We start from the raw sequence: 14,784 nt of genomic DNA on the forward strand, positions 1-14,784 counted from the left end.
AAGTGAGAAAATAAAAATAAAGACACAACTGTTTTAGAAATGTTGGCAGCTGTATTTACAACTTCTCTCTGTCCTCTCATTCCCCATCTCTCTTCCTACTTAGTGCATTCACGTGAGCATGCGCGCACATGTGCACACACACACACACTCACTCACTCTCCAACACGTGATCTACTCTGGGATTGACAGTTTCCTGACAAACATCCAGCTTGTAAGGTGGAGGAAAAGAGACACATGAAAGGAGCAGGAAAAGCCACCACTCTTGAGGGCAAGATGTGAATGGAGTAAAAGGGGCTATGAGGATCTGTCTGAGTGCCGGTGACTCAGCTAAGAAGTGGCCAGGCAGAGAAGGGCTGTAGGGGTGGAGGCAGACAGAGGAGAAGCCCTGCTGTAACACAGTCTGGGTTGATTGTGATTCTGGCATGCTGTCAGGGACTGTTTTTATTGTTCTTGTTAGTATTTCGTTTACTTTGTTTCATTAAGAAGTCAAATGTACTAAATGTTTATTTCTATCCTGAAGGTTGGAGGAACAAGTTCAAGTCACACTGTTTACACATGTCAGAACAACCGGGTTTACTCTTCCTTCTGGTAACCCCCTCTTTCTGGAAACATTTTTACTTGTCTTTAGATTTATGGTTGCCTATAAGCTGGACGCCAGCCCAGCAAGATAAACCCGGGAGGTTAGCCATCTGTTCATTTCTGTTTGCTGATTCTTTCAGGGTTCCTTATTCTGAGGTGATTTTCTTCACATGAACAAATAAATGAGATCTGAAGTCCTTTCTCACTGGAAACTTCACACACTATGATGCTTGTCAGGAAAAATTAGGCAGGAATACAGAGTGCTCACTCAACTGTCCTGACAGTCACAGGAAGGGAAGTGTGGTAGAGCCGAGAGTGGGGGCGGGGCGGCTGCTTCTGGGCCTTTGCAGCAGAGTGGACCGCAGCTGAGGCAGCATCAGGCTCGCCTTTGTTTTGCAAGAACAGAGGAAAGCCAAGATGAAGTGGGTTCTCTTTGTGTGCACTCCTTCTCCCTGCCTTAGGGTCTATCCATAACATCCTATAGAATCTGAGTTTCTTAGATTTTCACTTAAAAAAAAAGGTAAGGAAACTTTTTTTTTTTCTGCTTACAGAAGTAATTTATTTCTGTTGTAAAAATCCAAACAAAAGCAACAGTGAATGGAAGACTCCTAATCCAGACGTGAATTATAACTGATACAAATTCTCAACACTCAAAAGTTCACATTTTGGTTTATTTGCAATCTGTGCTTTTATATTATTTTTGTATTTCAGTCGTTTTTACTGTAAAAATACAAGGCTTTTCTCCATTAACAGATGGGAATACCAGGTGTCAGGTTTCTGTTAACTTCAGGCACTGTATTTATCAGGCCTCTGCTGCCATGGTGAGTAACAATTAACTCCTCAGTCTCGTTGCTTGTAACAGTATGTGGGTGTGCAGGCTGGTTGCAGTTTGGGCTCAGCTGGCTCAGTGGAACGAGGCTGGACCCCAGGTTTCTGGTTAGCTTTAGGACTAGTCTACACATCTCCATTTTAGAACCTAGGCTGAAGGATCAGCAGCTACCTGTGGCCTGCTCTTCTCTTTTCCGAGGGTGGCAACTCTGAGATGGCAGATAGAAACTTGCTGTGCATCTTAAGGCCTTAGCTGCAAATTGATGCACTGTCATTCCACCCACATCCTGTTGGCCAAATCTAGTCACTTGGCCTAGCCTGAAGTCAGTGAGGCAGGAAGAATACTTCACTCTAGGGGAGCCGTGGTGTATTAATTTGCTAGGGCTTCCCAAACAAATACAACAGGCTGGGTAGCTTAAGCAACAGAAATTTGTCTCATAGTTCTGGATGCTAGAAGTCTGAGATCAAGGTGTTGGCAGGGTTGGCTTCTTCTGAGGCCTGTCTCCTTGGCTTGTGGAGGACCGTCAGTTCCGCGTGTTTTCCCATGGCCTTCCCTCTGTGCTTCTCTGTGTCCCAGTTTCCTCCTCCAGTTAGGACATCAGTCCTATTAGATCAGGGCCTACCCTCATGACCTCATTTAACCTTCATCAGCTCTTTAAAGACCCTGACTCAAAATACAGGCACATTGTGAGGTATTGGGGGTTAGGACTTCAGCTTAGAAATTTAGAGTATGGGGGGCATTATTCGTCCTATAATGCAGAACAGGGGTGGAACGTGCAGGAGGGATTGTGTGCAGAGTGCAGTGTCTGTTGTCAGCTAACCTCAGTGAGGCTAGGCCTCCTGGTTTTTGAAGCGGGGATAGGCAATTCCATTTTAGGATTTTTGGGGATCCAATAAGAAAATACATTTTAAGCGCCTGGTGGTAGAGGTAGTAGGGATGCATGTGGTTCGACTTGAAATGGAAGGACCAAAACTGGCCTTCTTGGGCCCTTCCCCTTGTTCTTCTCTCATCTGGGCAAACTGGGAGTGCTTTTCAGAATTGCTTAACTTCTACAGAAGATACACCATCCATGGAATCTTCAAAAATAACAAAGCCAGCAGGCCCTTTAGGCACTCAGTCTGTGGCCTAGGTTTTGGTAATACTGTGCTTCATGCTTCTGCCCATGTGCTGTCTTTAGTACCCTTCTTTTACAATTATTAATTAATTAATTAATTAATTGATTTTGAGACAGAGTCTTGCTATGTCACCCAGGCTGGAGCGCAGTGGCACGATCTTGGCTCACTGCAACCTCCACCTCCCAGATTCAAGCAAGTCTACTGCCTCAGCCTCTTGAGCAGCCAGGATTACAGGCACGTGCCACCACACCTAGCTGATTTTTGTATTTTTAGTAGAGACGGGGTTTCCCCGTGTTGACCAAGCGCAAACTCCTGACCTCAAGTGATCCGCCCGCCTTGGCCTCCCAAAGTGCTGGGTCACTGGGCCCGGCCCCTTTACAAATATTTATTGAAGACCTTCTCTAACTTATTAGAACTGTGGGCTCTGTTGGTGTAAGATATGGCCCTATTCTCAGGAGACTGCCATTGAATGCCTGTGAAATGATTAAAATAGTGATCTAGGAGGTCAGAATAGGGGGCATCCCTTCCTCTGCTTCTTGGGTTTAAAGCCAACTACTACCTTACATTTTTGTAAATCTTTTGGTTTTCTTCCTAGAAAATTGTGTTAAGGAATGGTACCGAGGCCTTTGACTCCTGGGAGAAGCCCCCTCTGCCTGTGTATACTCAGTTCTATTTCTTCAATGTCACCAATCCAGAGGAGATCCTCAGAGGGGAGACCCCTCGGGTGGAAGAAGTGGGGCCATACACCTACAGGTAAGTCTTGACCGCCTCCTGTCTTGCAAGAAATACAGAGTGACCCCAGTATGGCCTGCGTCCTTACCTCTTCCCAAGAGCAGGGCTCCAGGGCTGTGTGGGAGCACAGTTTCTGATTTCTTTGTCTGAAACGCTGCTGATGTTTTGTATGTGTGTGTGAAACCTCAGCAGAGAATGGCTTTGTGGACTGGGCCAAGTCTCAGCATGTTGTGTTTTGAAGTGCAGCAGTTTCCTCCTGAGTTGGCAGACTGTGATTATTAAACCATGAAGAGTTACTCCTTACCCTGACCCTTTTAAGGTTGCCCCTTGATATTCTTTTTTTGTTTTATTTTATTTTTAAGAGACAAAGTCTGGCTCTGTTGCCCAGGCTGGAGTGCAGTAGAGCACTCATAGCTCACTGCCACCTCCCACTCCTGGGTTCAAGTGATCCTCCTGCCTCAGCCTCCCTAGTAGCTAGGATTACAAGTGTTCACCACCCACACTCAGATAATTTTTTTTGTAGAGATGAGGTCTTGCTATTTTGTCCAGGCTGGTCTTGAACTCCTGGGCTCAAGTGATCCTCCCGCCTCAGTCTCCCAAAGTGTTGGGATTACAGGCGTGAGCACCACCACACCCGGCTACCTTGATACTCTTAAGTGACTTTTAGGGCCTCCCTCCATTTCCATTCCCCACATAACTAGTTTTAAAGCAGTTCCAGAATTTACTGTTGTCTGGGACAGATCTTTCTGTTTCTTACCCACTCCTTTTCTCCACCCATCCTGGGTATAAGCAATAAGCAAGTAGCAGTGTCTGTTAGAGTCTTTGCTGGTGGCCACCAATTTCAAACACTGGGGAATCAGGATCCCTTTAGTCATTTTTAAATGATTAGTAGAGGGAGATGCTTGAATCAGAGCATTTTCTCTGTTGCAATCTTCCCCTTTTCCCTATTATAATACCTTCTCCCTCCCCCATACAATATCTTTCTAATAAAGGATCTCCTTACCTAATTAGAAAACAAATTAATAGAGGAAGCAGACAACAAGATCTTTCTTTTTCAGAACTGCTGAATGATAAAAATGCCTCAAAATTCTGTTGTAATCGATTGCTCAATAAATTATTGCTGACTGATTCATGGGTTATGAATCAGTACTAATCCTAGTTCCTCCCTTGGGTGCTCATGCTCTGAATCTGGAGTCAGATGACCCATTTTGAATTCCACTTCTGCAACTTACTAGTTCGCTGTGCTTTCCATTTCCTTATCTATGAAATGGGGATACAAATAGGACCTCCTTCACACGATTATTATGAAGATTGAGTCAATGAGTCATTATGTACAAAGTGCTTAGACTAGTGCCTAGCACATAATTAGTGATACTTAAGTGTTTGCTCTTACTATTAGTTGGATTAGGCTATTTTTGCATTGCTATAAAGAAATACCTGAGTCTGGGTAATTTATAAAGAAAAGAGGTTTAATTGGCTCACAGTTCTGCAGGCTGTACACACATGGCATGCTGGCTCTGCTTGGCTTCTAGGAAGCCTCAGGGAGCTTATACTCATGGCAGAAGGCAAAGCAGGAGCAGGCACGTTACATGGCGAAAGCAGGAGCAAAGAATGAGGAGGTGCCACACTTTACAACAACAAGATCTCGTGAGAACTCACCCACTGTTGTGAGGACAGCACCAAACCATGAGGGATCCTCCCCTATGACCCAAACACCTCCCACCTGGGCCTACCTCCAACACTGAGGATTACAGTTCAACATGAGATTTGGAGGGGACATCCAAACTATATCATTCCACCCCTGGCCTCCAAATATCATGTCCTTCTCACTTGTCAAAATATAATCATCCCTTCTCAATAGTCCCCAAAGTCTTAACTCATTCCAGCATTAACTCAAAAGTCCTAAGTCCCAAGTCTCATCTAGAGATGAATTCCTTCCACCTATAATCCTGTAAAATCAAAACAAGTTATTTCCTTCCAAGATACAATGCGGGTATCAGCATTGGGCAAACGTTCCCATTTGAAAAGGGAGAAATTGGCCATAAGAAAGGGACTACAGGCCCCAAGCAAGTCTGAAACCCAACAGGGTAGTTATTAAATCATAAAGCTCCAAAATTGTCTCCTTTGACTTCTTATTTCATATCCAGAGCACAGTGGTGCAAGTGGTGGGCTCCCAAGGCCTTAGGCAGCTCCACCCCTGTAGTTTTTTTATGCTGAGATTGGAAGCTGATGGTGGCTCTACCATTCTGGTGTCTGGAGGATGGTGGCCTTCTTCCCACAGCTCCACTAGGCAGTGCCTCAGTGGGGACTCTGTGTGGAGCCAGCTCTGCATTTCCCCTCCTCGCTGCCTTAGTAGAGGTTCTCTTGAGGGCTCTGCCCTTGGAGCCATTTTCTGCTGGGGCACCCAGGCTTTCTCATACATCATCTGAAATCTAGGTGGAGGATGCCAAGCATCCTTCACTCTTGCACTCTGTGTTCCTGCAGGCTTAACATCACATGGAAGCTGCCAAAGCTATAGCTTGCACCCTCCAGAGGAGTGGCCCGAGCTGTGCCTGAACCCCATGGCTAGAGCTGGAGTGTCTGGGATGTGGGAAACAGCACAGGGAAGTGGTGCCCCTGGCCTGGTCCCTGAAACCACTCAGTTCTCCTAGATCTCAGGGCCTGTGATGGAAAGGGCTGCCTCAGAGATCTCTGAAATGTTTTCAAGGCCTTTTCCCCATTGTCTTGACTATCAGCACTTGGTTCCTTTTTAGTTATGCAAATCTTTTTAGCAATGTTTGCTCTACAGCCTGCTTGAATTTATCTCCCCACAAAAATATTTTGTTTTGTTTTGTTTTTGAGACAGGGTCTCAGTCTGTTGCCAGGCTGGAGTGTGGTGGCATGATCATGGCTCACTGCACCCTTGGCCTCCTGGGTTCAAGGGATCCCCCTGCCTCAGCCTCCCAAGTAGCTAGTACTATAGGCAAGTGCCACCACATCTGGCTAATTTTTAACTTTTCTTTGAGACAGAGTCTCCCTATGTTGCCCAGGCTGTGGAAATGCTTTTTCTTTCTCTGCCACATGCCCAGGTTGCAAATTTTCCAAACCTTTATGTTCTGCTTCCCTTTTAAATATAAGGTCCAACTTTAAGTCATTTTTTTCACTCCCACATCTGAGTGTAGGCTTTTAGAAGCAGCTAGGCGACATCTTGAATGCTTTGCTGCCTAGAAATTTCTTCTGCCAGGTATCCTATATCGTCACTCTGAAGTTCAAACTTCCACAGATCCCTGGGGCATGAACATGACAGTGACCAAGATCTTTGCTAAGGCATAACACATGTGAACTTTGCTCCAGTCCCAGTAAGTTCCTCATTTCCATCTGAGACCTTTTCAGCCTGAACTTCACTGTCAGCAATTTGGTGACAATCATTTAATCAGTCTCTAAGACATTCCAAACTTTCCCTCATCTTCTTGTCTTCTTCTGAGCCCTCCAAACTCTTCCATTCTCTGCCAATTACCCAGTTTAAAAGCTGCTTCCACATTTTTCAGCTATCTTTATAGTAATATTTGACTCTTAGTACCATTTTTCTATGGTACTGAGAGTACCATAGAATGGTTGTTCTTACATTGCTATAAAGAAATACCTGGCTGGGTGTGGTGGCTCATGCCTGTAATCCTAGCACTTTGGGAGGCCAAGGTGGGTGGATCACTTGAGGTCAGGAGTTTGGGACCAGCCTGGCTAACATGGCAAAACCCCACCTCTACTAAACATACAAAGATTAGCCTCGTGTGGTGTTGCCTACCTGTAGTCCCAGCTAGTCAGGAGGCTGAGGCAGGAGAATTGCTTGAACCTGGGAGGCAGAGGTTGCAGTGAGCGAGAACATGCCACTGTACTCTAGCCTGGGTGACAGAGCAAGGCCCTGTCTCAAAAAAACAAAAAAAAAAGAAAAGAAGAAGAAAGGAAGGAAGGAGGGAGGGAGGGAGGCAAGGAAGGAAGGGAGGGAGGGAGGGAGGAAGGAAGGAAGGAAGGAAAGAAAAAGAAAGAAAGAGAGAGAGAGAGAGAAAGGAAGGAAGGAAGGAAGGAAGGAGAAAGAAGAAAGAAGAAAGAAAGAAACAACTTGAGACTGGGTAGTTTACTTAAAAAAGAAGTTTAAGATTAGCCTACAGTTCCACAGGTTCTACAGGAAGCATGATGCTGGCATCTGCTTGGCTTCTGGGGAGGCCTCAGGAAACTTATAATCATGGTGGAAGGAAGAGGGGAAGCAGGCATGTCACATGGCCAGAACAGGAGCAAGAGAGGGGAGAGGTGCCACACTTTACAACAACCAGATCTCGTGAGAACTCACTTACTATCACGAGGACAGCACTATGCCATGAGGAATCCTTCCCATGACCCAAACACCTCCTACTAGGCCCCACCTACAACATTGGGGATCATATTTCAACATGAGATTTGGAGGGGACACCAAAACTATATTATTGGTCTTTGTGGATTAATTGTTTTAGTCTGTACAAGTCAATATGTAGAATTATAAAGACGAACCCTGTTGCTATATGAAGAAATCTAAGAAAATACATGGGTCCTCATTTTTAAAAGCCATTTTGTATGTGTTTTATGCCTGAGGAAACATTGTGTACTGGGTAGAGAAAGTTTGTGTTTCAAGCTCTCCCACTGGCGACAATTAGAAGTTGAACCAGGATCAGTGTCTAAGTGTCCCATTGTTGGTTGTTGTTGTTATTTTTAAATGAAATTCCTTAAGATGTGATGGAGACTCTGCAAACTATCCAAAATAGTGTCATTCCAACATGTTACCAATATTTAGAATTATTAATGAGACACTTTACAATCTTTCTTATACTATTTTTGAAATCCTGTGTAGATTTTACACTTATAGAACATTTCATTTCAGACTAGCCACATTTTGAATGTGCAATAGCCACATGTGGCTAGTGGCTACCCTATTAGACAGCATAATTCCAACCATACTCCCATGATTTTTTTTTTTTCTTTTTTTTTTTTGAGACAGAGTCTCATTCTGTCTCCCAGGCTGGAGTACAGTGGCACGATCTTGGCTCACTGTAACCTCTGTCTCCCAGGTTCAGGTGATTCTTCTGCCTCAGCCTCCCCTGTAGCTAGAATTACAGGTGTGTGTCACCACGCCTGGCTAATTTTTTGTATTTTTAGTAGAGACAAGGTTTCACCATGTTGACCAGGCTGGTCTCAAACTCCTGACCTCCAGTGATCCACCTGCCTCGGCCTCCCAAAGTGTTGGGATTACAGGCGTGAGCCACCGCATTTGGCCACTCCCATGATTTATAAGCTCCCCAGACACACTGCCTTGCCAATATTCATGCTGTTGCTGCAGTCAAGAATGAATTCGCCAGCGCTACCTCTCTTGACCTTCACATCTTACTTAATGCAAATGCTATCTCCTCCTGAGACTTGCCTGACTTGGGATACTCTCTCCCTGTTACATCTTATTTAAAATGTCAAGTAGACTGGGCACGGTGGCTCACACCTATAATCCCAGCACTTTAGGGGGTTGAGGCGGGCAGATCACTTGAGCTCAGGAGTTCGAGACCAGCCTGGGCAACATGGCAAAACCCCATCTTTAACAGAAATACAAAAAATTAGCCAGGTGTGGTAGCCTGTGCCTGTGGCTCCCAGCTACTTGAGAGGCTGAAGTGGGAGCGTTGCTTGAGCCTGGGAGGTGGAGGTTGCAGTGAGCTGAGATTGCACTGCTGCACTCCAGCCTGGGTAACAGATTAAGACCCCCATCTCAAAAAAAAAAAAAAAAAAACAAAGTGTCAAGTATACCACTTTATAGCAATTGTAAAGTGGTATGTTGATATGGTCTGGCTGTGTCCCTGCCAGCCAAATCTCAGCTTGAACTGTAGTTCCCATAATCCCCACATGTCATGGGAGGGACCCAGTGGGGGTAATTTAATTATGGAGGCAGTTACCCTCATGCTGTTCTCTTGATAGTGAGTTAGTTCTCACGAGATCTGATGGTTTTATAAGGGACTTTTTAAAAACCCCTGTTGGCCGGGTGTGGTGGCTCGTGCCTATATTCCCAGTGCTTTGGGAGGTCAAGGTGGGCGGATCACTTGAGGTCAGGAGTTTAAGACCAGCATGGCCAACATAGTGAAACCCTGTCTCTACTAAAAATACAAAAAAAAAAAAAAAAATTACCTGGGTGTGGTGACACACACCGGCTGAGGCAGGAGAATCACTTGAACCTGGGAGGCAGAGGTTGCAGTGAGCCGAGATCACGCCACCGAATGACAGCCTGGGTGACAGAGCAAGACTCTCTTAAACAACAACAACAACAAACAAGCGAAACCCTTTTGTTGGGCGCTTCTCCTTTCTGCTGCCATGTGAAAAAGGACATGTTTGTGCCCCCTTCTGCCATGATTGTAAGTTTCCTGAGGCCTCCCCAGCCATGCTGAACTGTGAGTCAATTAAACCTCTTTCCTTTATAAATGACTCAGTCTCAGGTATGTCCTTATTAGCAGTGTGAGAACGGACTAATAAATATGTGCATCCATTATGACAGTGACTAAGTGCATTTTAATAATTGGCTTAGGTATCTGTCTTCCCAGTGTACTGGAAGCTCCATGGGGTGCAGTGACCAAGTCCTTTTGTCTCTGTCTACTGTTTAATGAGTATTTGTGGAATATGTGAATTAAACATCTTCAACTGTGGTTTAAATTCATAGGACACGTGTGGAAAAACTTTTTAACACTATAGGACACAATTACTAAAAAGTGTTTAAAAGTAATGACAAAAAATGCAGTTACTTTTGCACCTACCTAATAGCCGGAACCATAGGATTTAGTTCAGGAAACCCAAGTATAGGTTCAAGAAAGGGGAATCAGGCCCTGAAAATGAATGGCTTTGTTAGGAATATGCACATGTGCAGTGCAGGCTGCTAAGAGCTCCTTACAGGGCTAAGTGGATCATGAGATCTGGGATCTGTAGAAAAACATGGCTTTTTAGGGAGCTGTCCAAACCCTCTGTGGAGCCTGCTAGTCTCTACATGTGCCTTTTGCAGTCATTCACTGGATTTGATTTCTGTCACTTGTGGCTTTATGATGCTATTGTTTAGGCTGGATAAGACAGAACATTCCAGTAGCTCCTGCTCCAGTGTTTTCTCCCAACTGACTCAGCTGACTCCATCAATTATATGCCAGGGGGCCTGGGGCAAAGGAAGGGGAGGGCATGTAGCCCCTTTCACCAGTTAGTATGGACTGATGTGGTGGTGGGAAACCTCTGAGATGGGGAAGGGCCAAGCAGGGCTGTGGAGGTGGGCCCAACTCATCTGACACAGGATTTACAGTGGCACATTTCCCAAACGTTTCACATATTGGGGAGTTCAGAATAGTAATATTTTTGGAAAAAGACGATGGGCGTTCCAAATGTTGATAACAGCCAGTCAGTTTGTTTTAAGGAATGGAGTGTATTATTTACATTTTTGTAAAGCTACAGATTGAGCAGCCCTGGAACAGGTCTGTGAATACAAGGCTCACTGGCCTCATGATCCTTTTGCTCAGGGACATATTTGTATAAAATTTGTATCCAAGTCATGGTATTCCATGGCTTCTGCAGCCTTTTTGAGGTTTATTTTTTGTCTTGTCAGATACCTTTTTCTATTTTGCCTACCATTTAACATTTCAAGGATTAAAAAAGAAAACAGTTTGTCTAAGGGCACTTCCAGTTAATTTTCATATTTCTAAGAAGTATTTGCTAAATTTACAATATCCCGTGAAAGATCTTATTTTGGGGTTTCTTAGTTTTGCCATTTGGATTATTCATTTCTTTTTTAGGCTTGTATTATTTAAAAAGATTTAGGGCTATATCTTAAGTTATTTTATTATTCATTGATATCAAGTAATACTGGATTTTCAAATATCAACATATATAATGTATACAGCATTATCTTTAAGAGTGTAAACTATATATTATTAAAATTACACATATATATGTGTCCCATATATATAATCACTAAAGATCAACTTGAAAATGCAGTAAAGTTTTGAACAAAAATTACTATCCATGGCTTCACTGTCTGAAAAATAACCAATGCTAACTAACATTTTAGTGGATATCTTCTCGGCCATTTTTCCATGGATGCGTTTTAGATGATTATCATACTGTGTACATATGCATGTGCACATATAAAATATACATGTTTTTTATTCATATAATGTTATAGCATAGGATTTTTTGATTTTATATTTTGGTCTTCATACAAATGAATTTTAATGATGATTATATTTTATAGAGTAAATGTATTACTACACCTAACTGTTCCTTTCCTGAACATGTAGATCCGTTTTCATTTTCTCCTCTGGTTACCTCATGGATTGAAAGTTCTGCCCATGTTTGCCAGCCAGTTGTGTTTCCACACTTTTAGTTCTTGTCCTTTGTTGATTTGCTTATCTGGGTTCTGGAACGTTCATGCCACTCTGTGAACTTTTTATGTTTCATTTGGGGCAACTGTTTTTCCATTGTTTGCCTTGTTAATTTTTAAAATATATTGTAGTCAAGTCTATTCTTTTTCAACATTTCTGTCATGTCTGAGCTTTAAAAGTATTTTACTCCCTTCAATGGTTTGATGTTCAAGTCGATTTTCTTATAGTTCTATTTTTCCACATTTAATTTCTTCAGGATCTAAGTGTCTTCCTTGCAATTTAGCAAAGGCAGGAATTTTGTTTATACTGTCTAATTCTGTCCTGTTAATCCTTTAGTTCTTTAACTGTCTCTGAGCCAAGCTGTATAAAAATTTTTTTTAACATAAAGAGATAATAAAAAATTTAGGAACACCATGATCATTGTTTCCATTATTATAGGAGAATGCTGCATCCTTTTTTCTAAACTTGCCTCACTTTATTCTGATAATGTTTTTAGATTGGTAGCTAAAACTGTGTTTGTTTTGCCAAAATAGAAACAGATTTTGAAAAAAAAATCCTTAAACTGCTCAGAAGTTAAAAAAAATAGAAAAAGATCTCTCACACCATCTTATGCACAAAAGGTTGTGACCAGGTATGTGTGAGTTTTAAATGCATGTAGTACATTAGGTGAATTGCCTGCATGAGCCTAGGGGTCACTGCCTGGGGACAGGGAGATCAGGGAGATGTTTCCATCTTAAGGAATGAAACTGTTTCTTGCACACTGTCAACAAGCGGGTGAGTCTTCTCCCGATCCTGCTCTTACCACTTCTTCTCAGTATCCTGCTTTGTATCTAGAGGTTGCCACCTTCGGTTACCTGAGTGGGCAGGGTACTCAAAGTTAAGGGTAGGGGCTTCTCAGCCTGTGCCTTTGGCCGACTCCCCTTGCTTTCCCACTTCTCCGTGGTCACCCTAAGACTTCAGTACTCCTTCCACATTGATGTGTTCATCACCCCAGCCTTGCCTGGATCTGTGATGGTCTTTTAAAGCGTGTCCTCCTCCTCCAGGACCACAGCTTTCTCACTCCCCACGTGGGAAGTGTTTTCATGTTTTCATGCTGTGCTGCCCACCCTCGCCCTCCCGCTGCCTCTGTTGGAATGCCCTCTCCACCCTCCCACCTGCAGAAGCCCACTCTTCCCAGAATCAAGCAAAAGTGTCTCCTGCAGGAGTCTCCTTCCAGTCGCCATCCCTCCCTCCTCTGTATGCCCACAACGCATTTACTGTGAGGGAGGTGGCCTCTGAAGGCAGCCTCCCATGCTCTACTGTGGATTCTTGGAAGACAAGAACCAGGACTTAACGTCGCACCATCTCAAGAGCTTAGCACAAGCCGTTGCATGTGGTATCAGTAGCTAATCCCTCCTAAGCAGCAGGTGTGCCAGGTAGTGTTCTAACTGAATTTATGTGGATTTCATTTTCATAACAACCTTACAAGGTGAGTACATTATTACCTCCATTTTACAGATGAGGAAACTGAAGCACAGAGGCAGTGAGTAAGATGAAACCAGGGTTGAATGTCAACCCTGCCAGCCACATCTCAATCTAGTTTGTATCCAGTGTGTGTTCAATCACTTCTTAATAGTAATTCTCAACAGAGGATTAGGTGAATGAAGGAAGACTGAAAGATAATGATTCTATGATAGTATTATATGCATCCAATTTATCAGACACCTCTGAGGAATTAGACATACAGATGTTAATTTTCCACCTAATTCAAATTATTCCTTTTGATTTCTACTCCTTATCTCAGTCTATTGTTTCTAAAATTATTTCTAAAACCAACCATGAATTTTCTTACCTGATTAAATAGTTCATGGAGCATAACTGAACCTTTTCTTAATGACAAGGACCATCATAGTAATTCACAAATGTTATACTATAGTCTGAGATTCATTAGCATCTATTAAATACCAGGGACCATGCTGGGCACTTTTAAGTATAGTTCCTCAATTGCCTAGGCCAAAAATTTGCTTTGTTTTTTGTTGTTGTTTTTGTTTTGTTTTTTCAAACTCGTTTGTATTTCTGAAAGTTCCTTTGGTCTTCTTTGATCTTGTAGGACAGTAACTGATCAATATGCCCCTCTCTGCAGGCACCAGCCTTGGCTTACACAAAAGTTTGACTGTGAAATTTCCTTTTCTCCCCCATATTCCAATAAATTACTGTGAATTAACCTCTGTGTAAAATCAGGGAATACCCTGGATGAGAGGTGAGGTCACCAGCATTCTTAACCTGGCCCTGACACTTTTGATTGATCCTGAATCTACATATTCTTATCTATAAAAAGACTGAGTTAATGATTTCTAAGTGAAGGCTCTTTGGTTATAAGCAAAATAAACTACCTCTCCTCTGGCTAATTTAAGTAAAAGGGAAATCTGTTTGGAGGCTATAAAGTAGGTTAACAGAATCAAGGAGAACAGCTTAGAAGACAAAAGCAGGATGCAGGGCAGCTTTAAAGATCCAGGTCACGAGAATGTATTGATCATCATCACATCATGTGTCTGCCACCAGGAGGAATCCTGTTACTGAGTTTTCTTTTTAAATTAAATTTTCTTTTTGGTAGAGACAAGGTCTTGCTCTGTTGCCCATGCTGGAATGCAGTGGCACGATCATAGCTCACTGTAACATCAAACTCCTGGGCTCAAGCCATCCTCCCACCTTAGCTTCCCAAGTAGCTGACACTACATGTACATGTCACCACGCCTGTCTCTTTTACTGTGTTTTCTGTCTTGAGGCACTGTACTCAGGATTTAGAGACCAGAGGAAAGGAAGTGGTTGAGCTTAGGTCCCATAGCACCCTTGGCCGATGGTCTCACACAGCTGTACAGTACAAGAGAGGAAAGGAAATCAGGGCTATTACCAGAAGAAAGGGGAATGGTTGTCTAACAAACGAAAAGTCCACTGCAAACACCGAACTTCAAGCTGTGTGTTTTAACACGGAAGTGTCGATCAGATTTTTTAATATATTCTTTGTAAACTGGAAGGGAGTATAATTTATCATTTAGATTTGGCTTTGGTTAGAGGCATTTGTTGAGGCATTAGCTGGTTTCATCCTACAGGTGTTTCTTAGGTACCTGTTAGGAGAGGTTGTCTCATACAGAGGGAG

At 43.1% G+C, this 14,784-nt stretch overlaps 1 protein-coding gene across 1 annotated transcript in view; it reads left to right on the top strand.

The window, feature by feature from the left end:
- The window catches only part of SCARB2 (scavenger receptor class B member 2), a 56,987-nt gene that overhangs the window by 15,550 nt on the left and 26,653 nt on the right, over window positions 1–14,784 (top strand). The window contains exon 2 of the mRNA XM_033214384.1: window positions 3,119–3,276. Within this exon, the coding sequence (XP_033070275.1) occupies window positions 3,119–3,276 (158 nt within the window). The remainder of the gene's footprint in view (window positions 1–3,118; window positions 3,277–14,784) is intronic.

The sequence above is a fragment of the Trachypithecus francoisi genome, unplaced genomic scaffold (assembly GCF_009764315.1).
Source record: "Trachypithecus francoisi isolate TF-2019V2 unplaced genomic scaffold, Tfra_2.0 Lachesis_group1, whole genome shotgun sequence".
NCBI lineage: Eukaryota > Metazoa > Chordata > Mammalia > Primates > Cercopithecidae > Trachypithecus > Trachypithecus francoisi.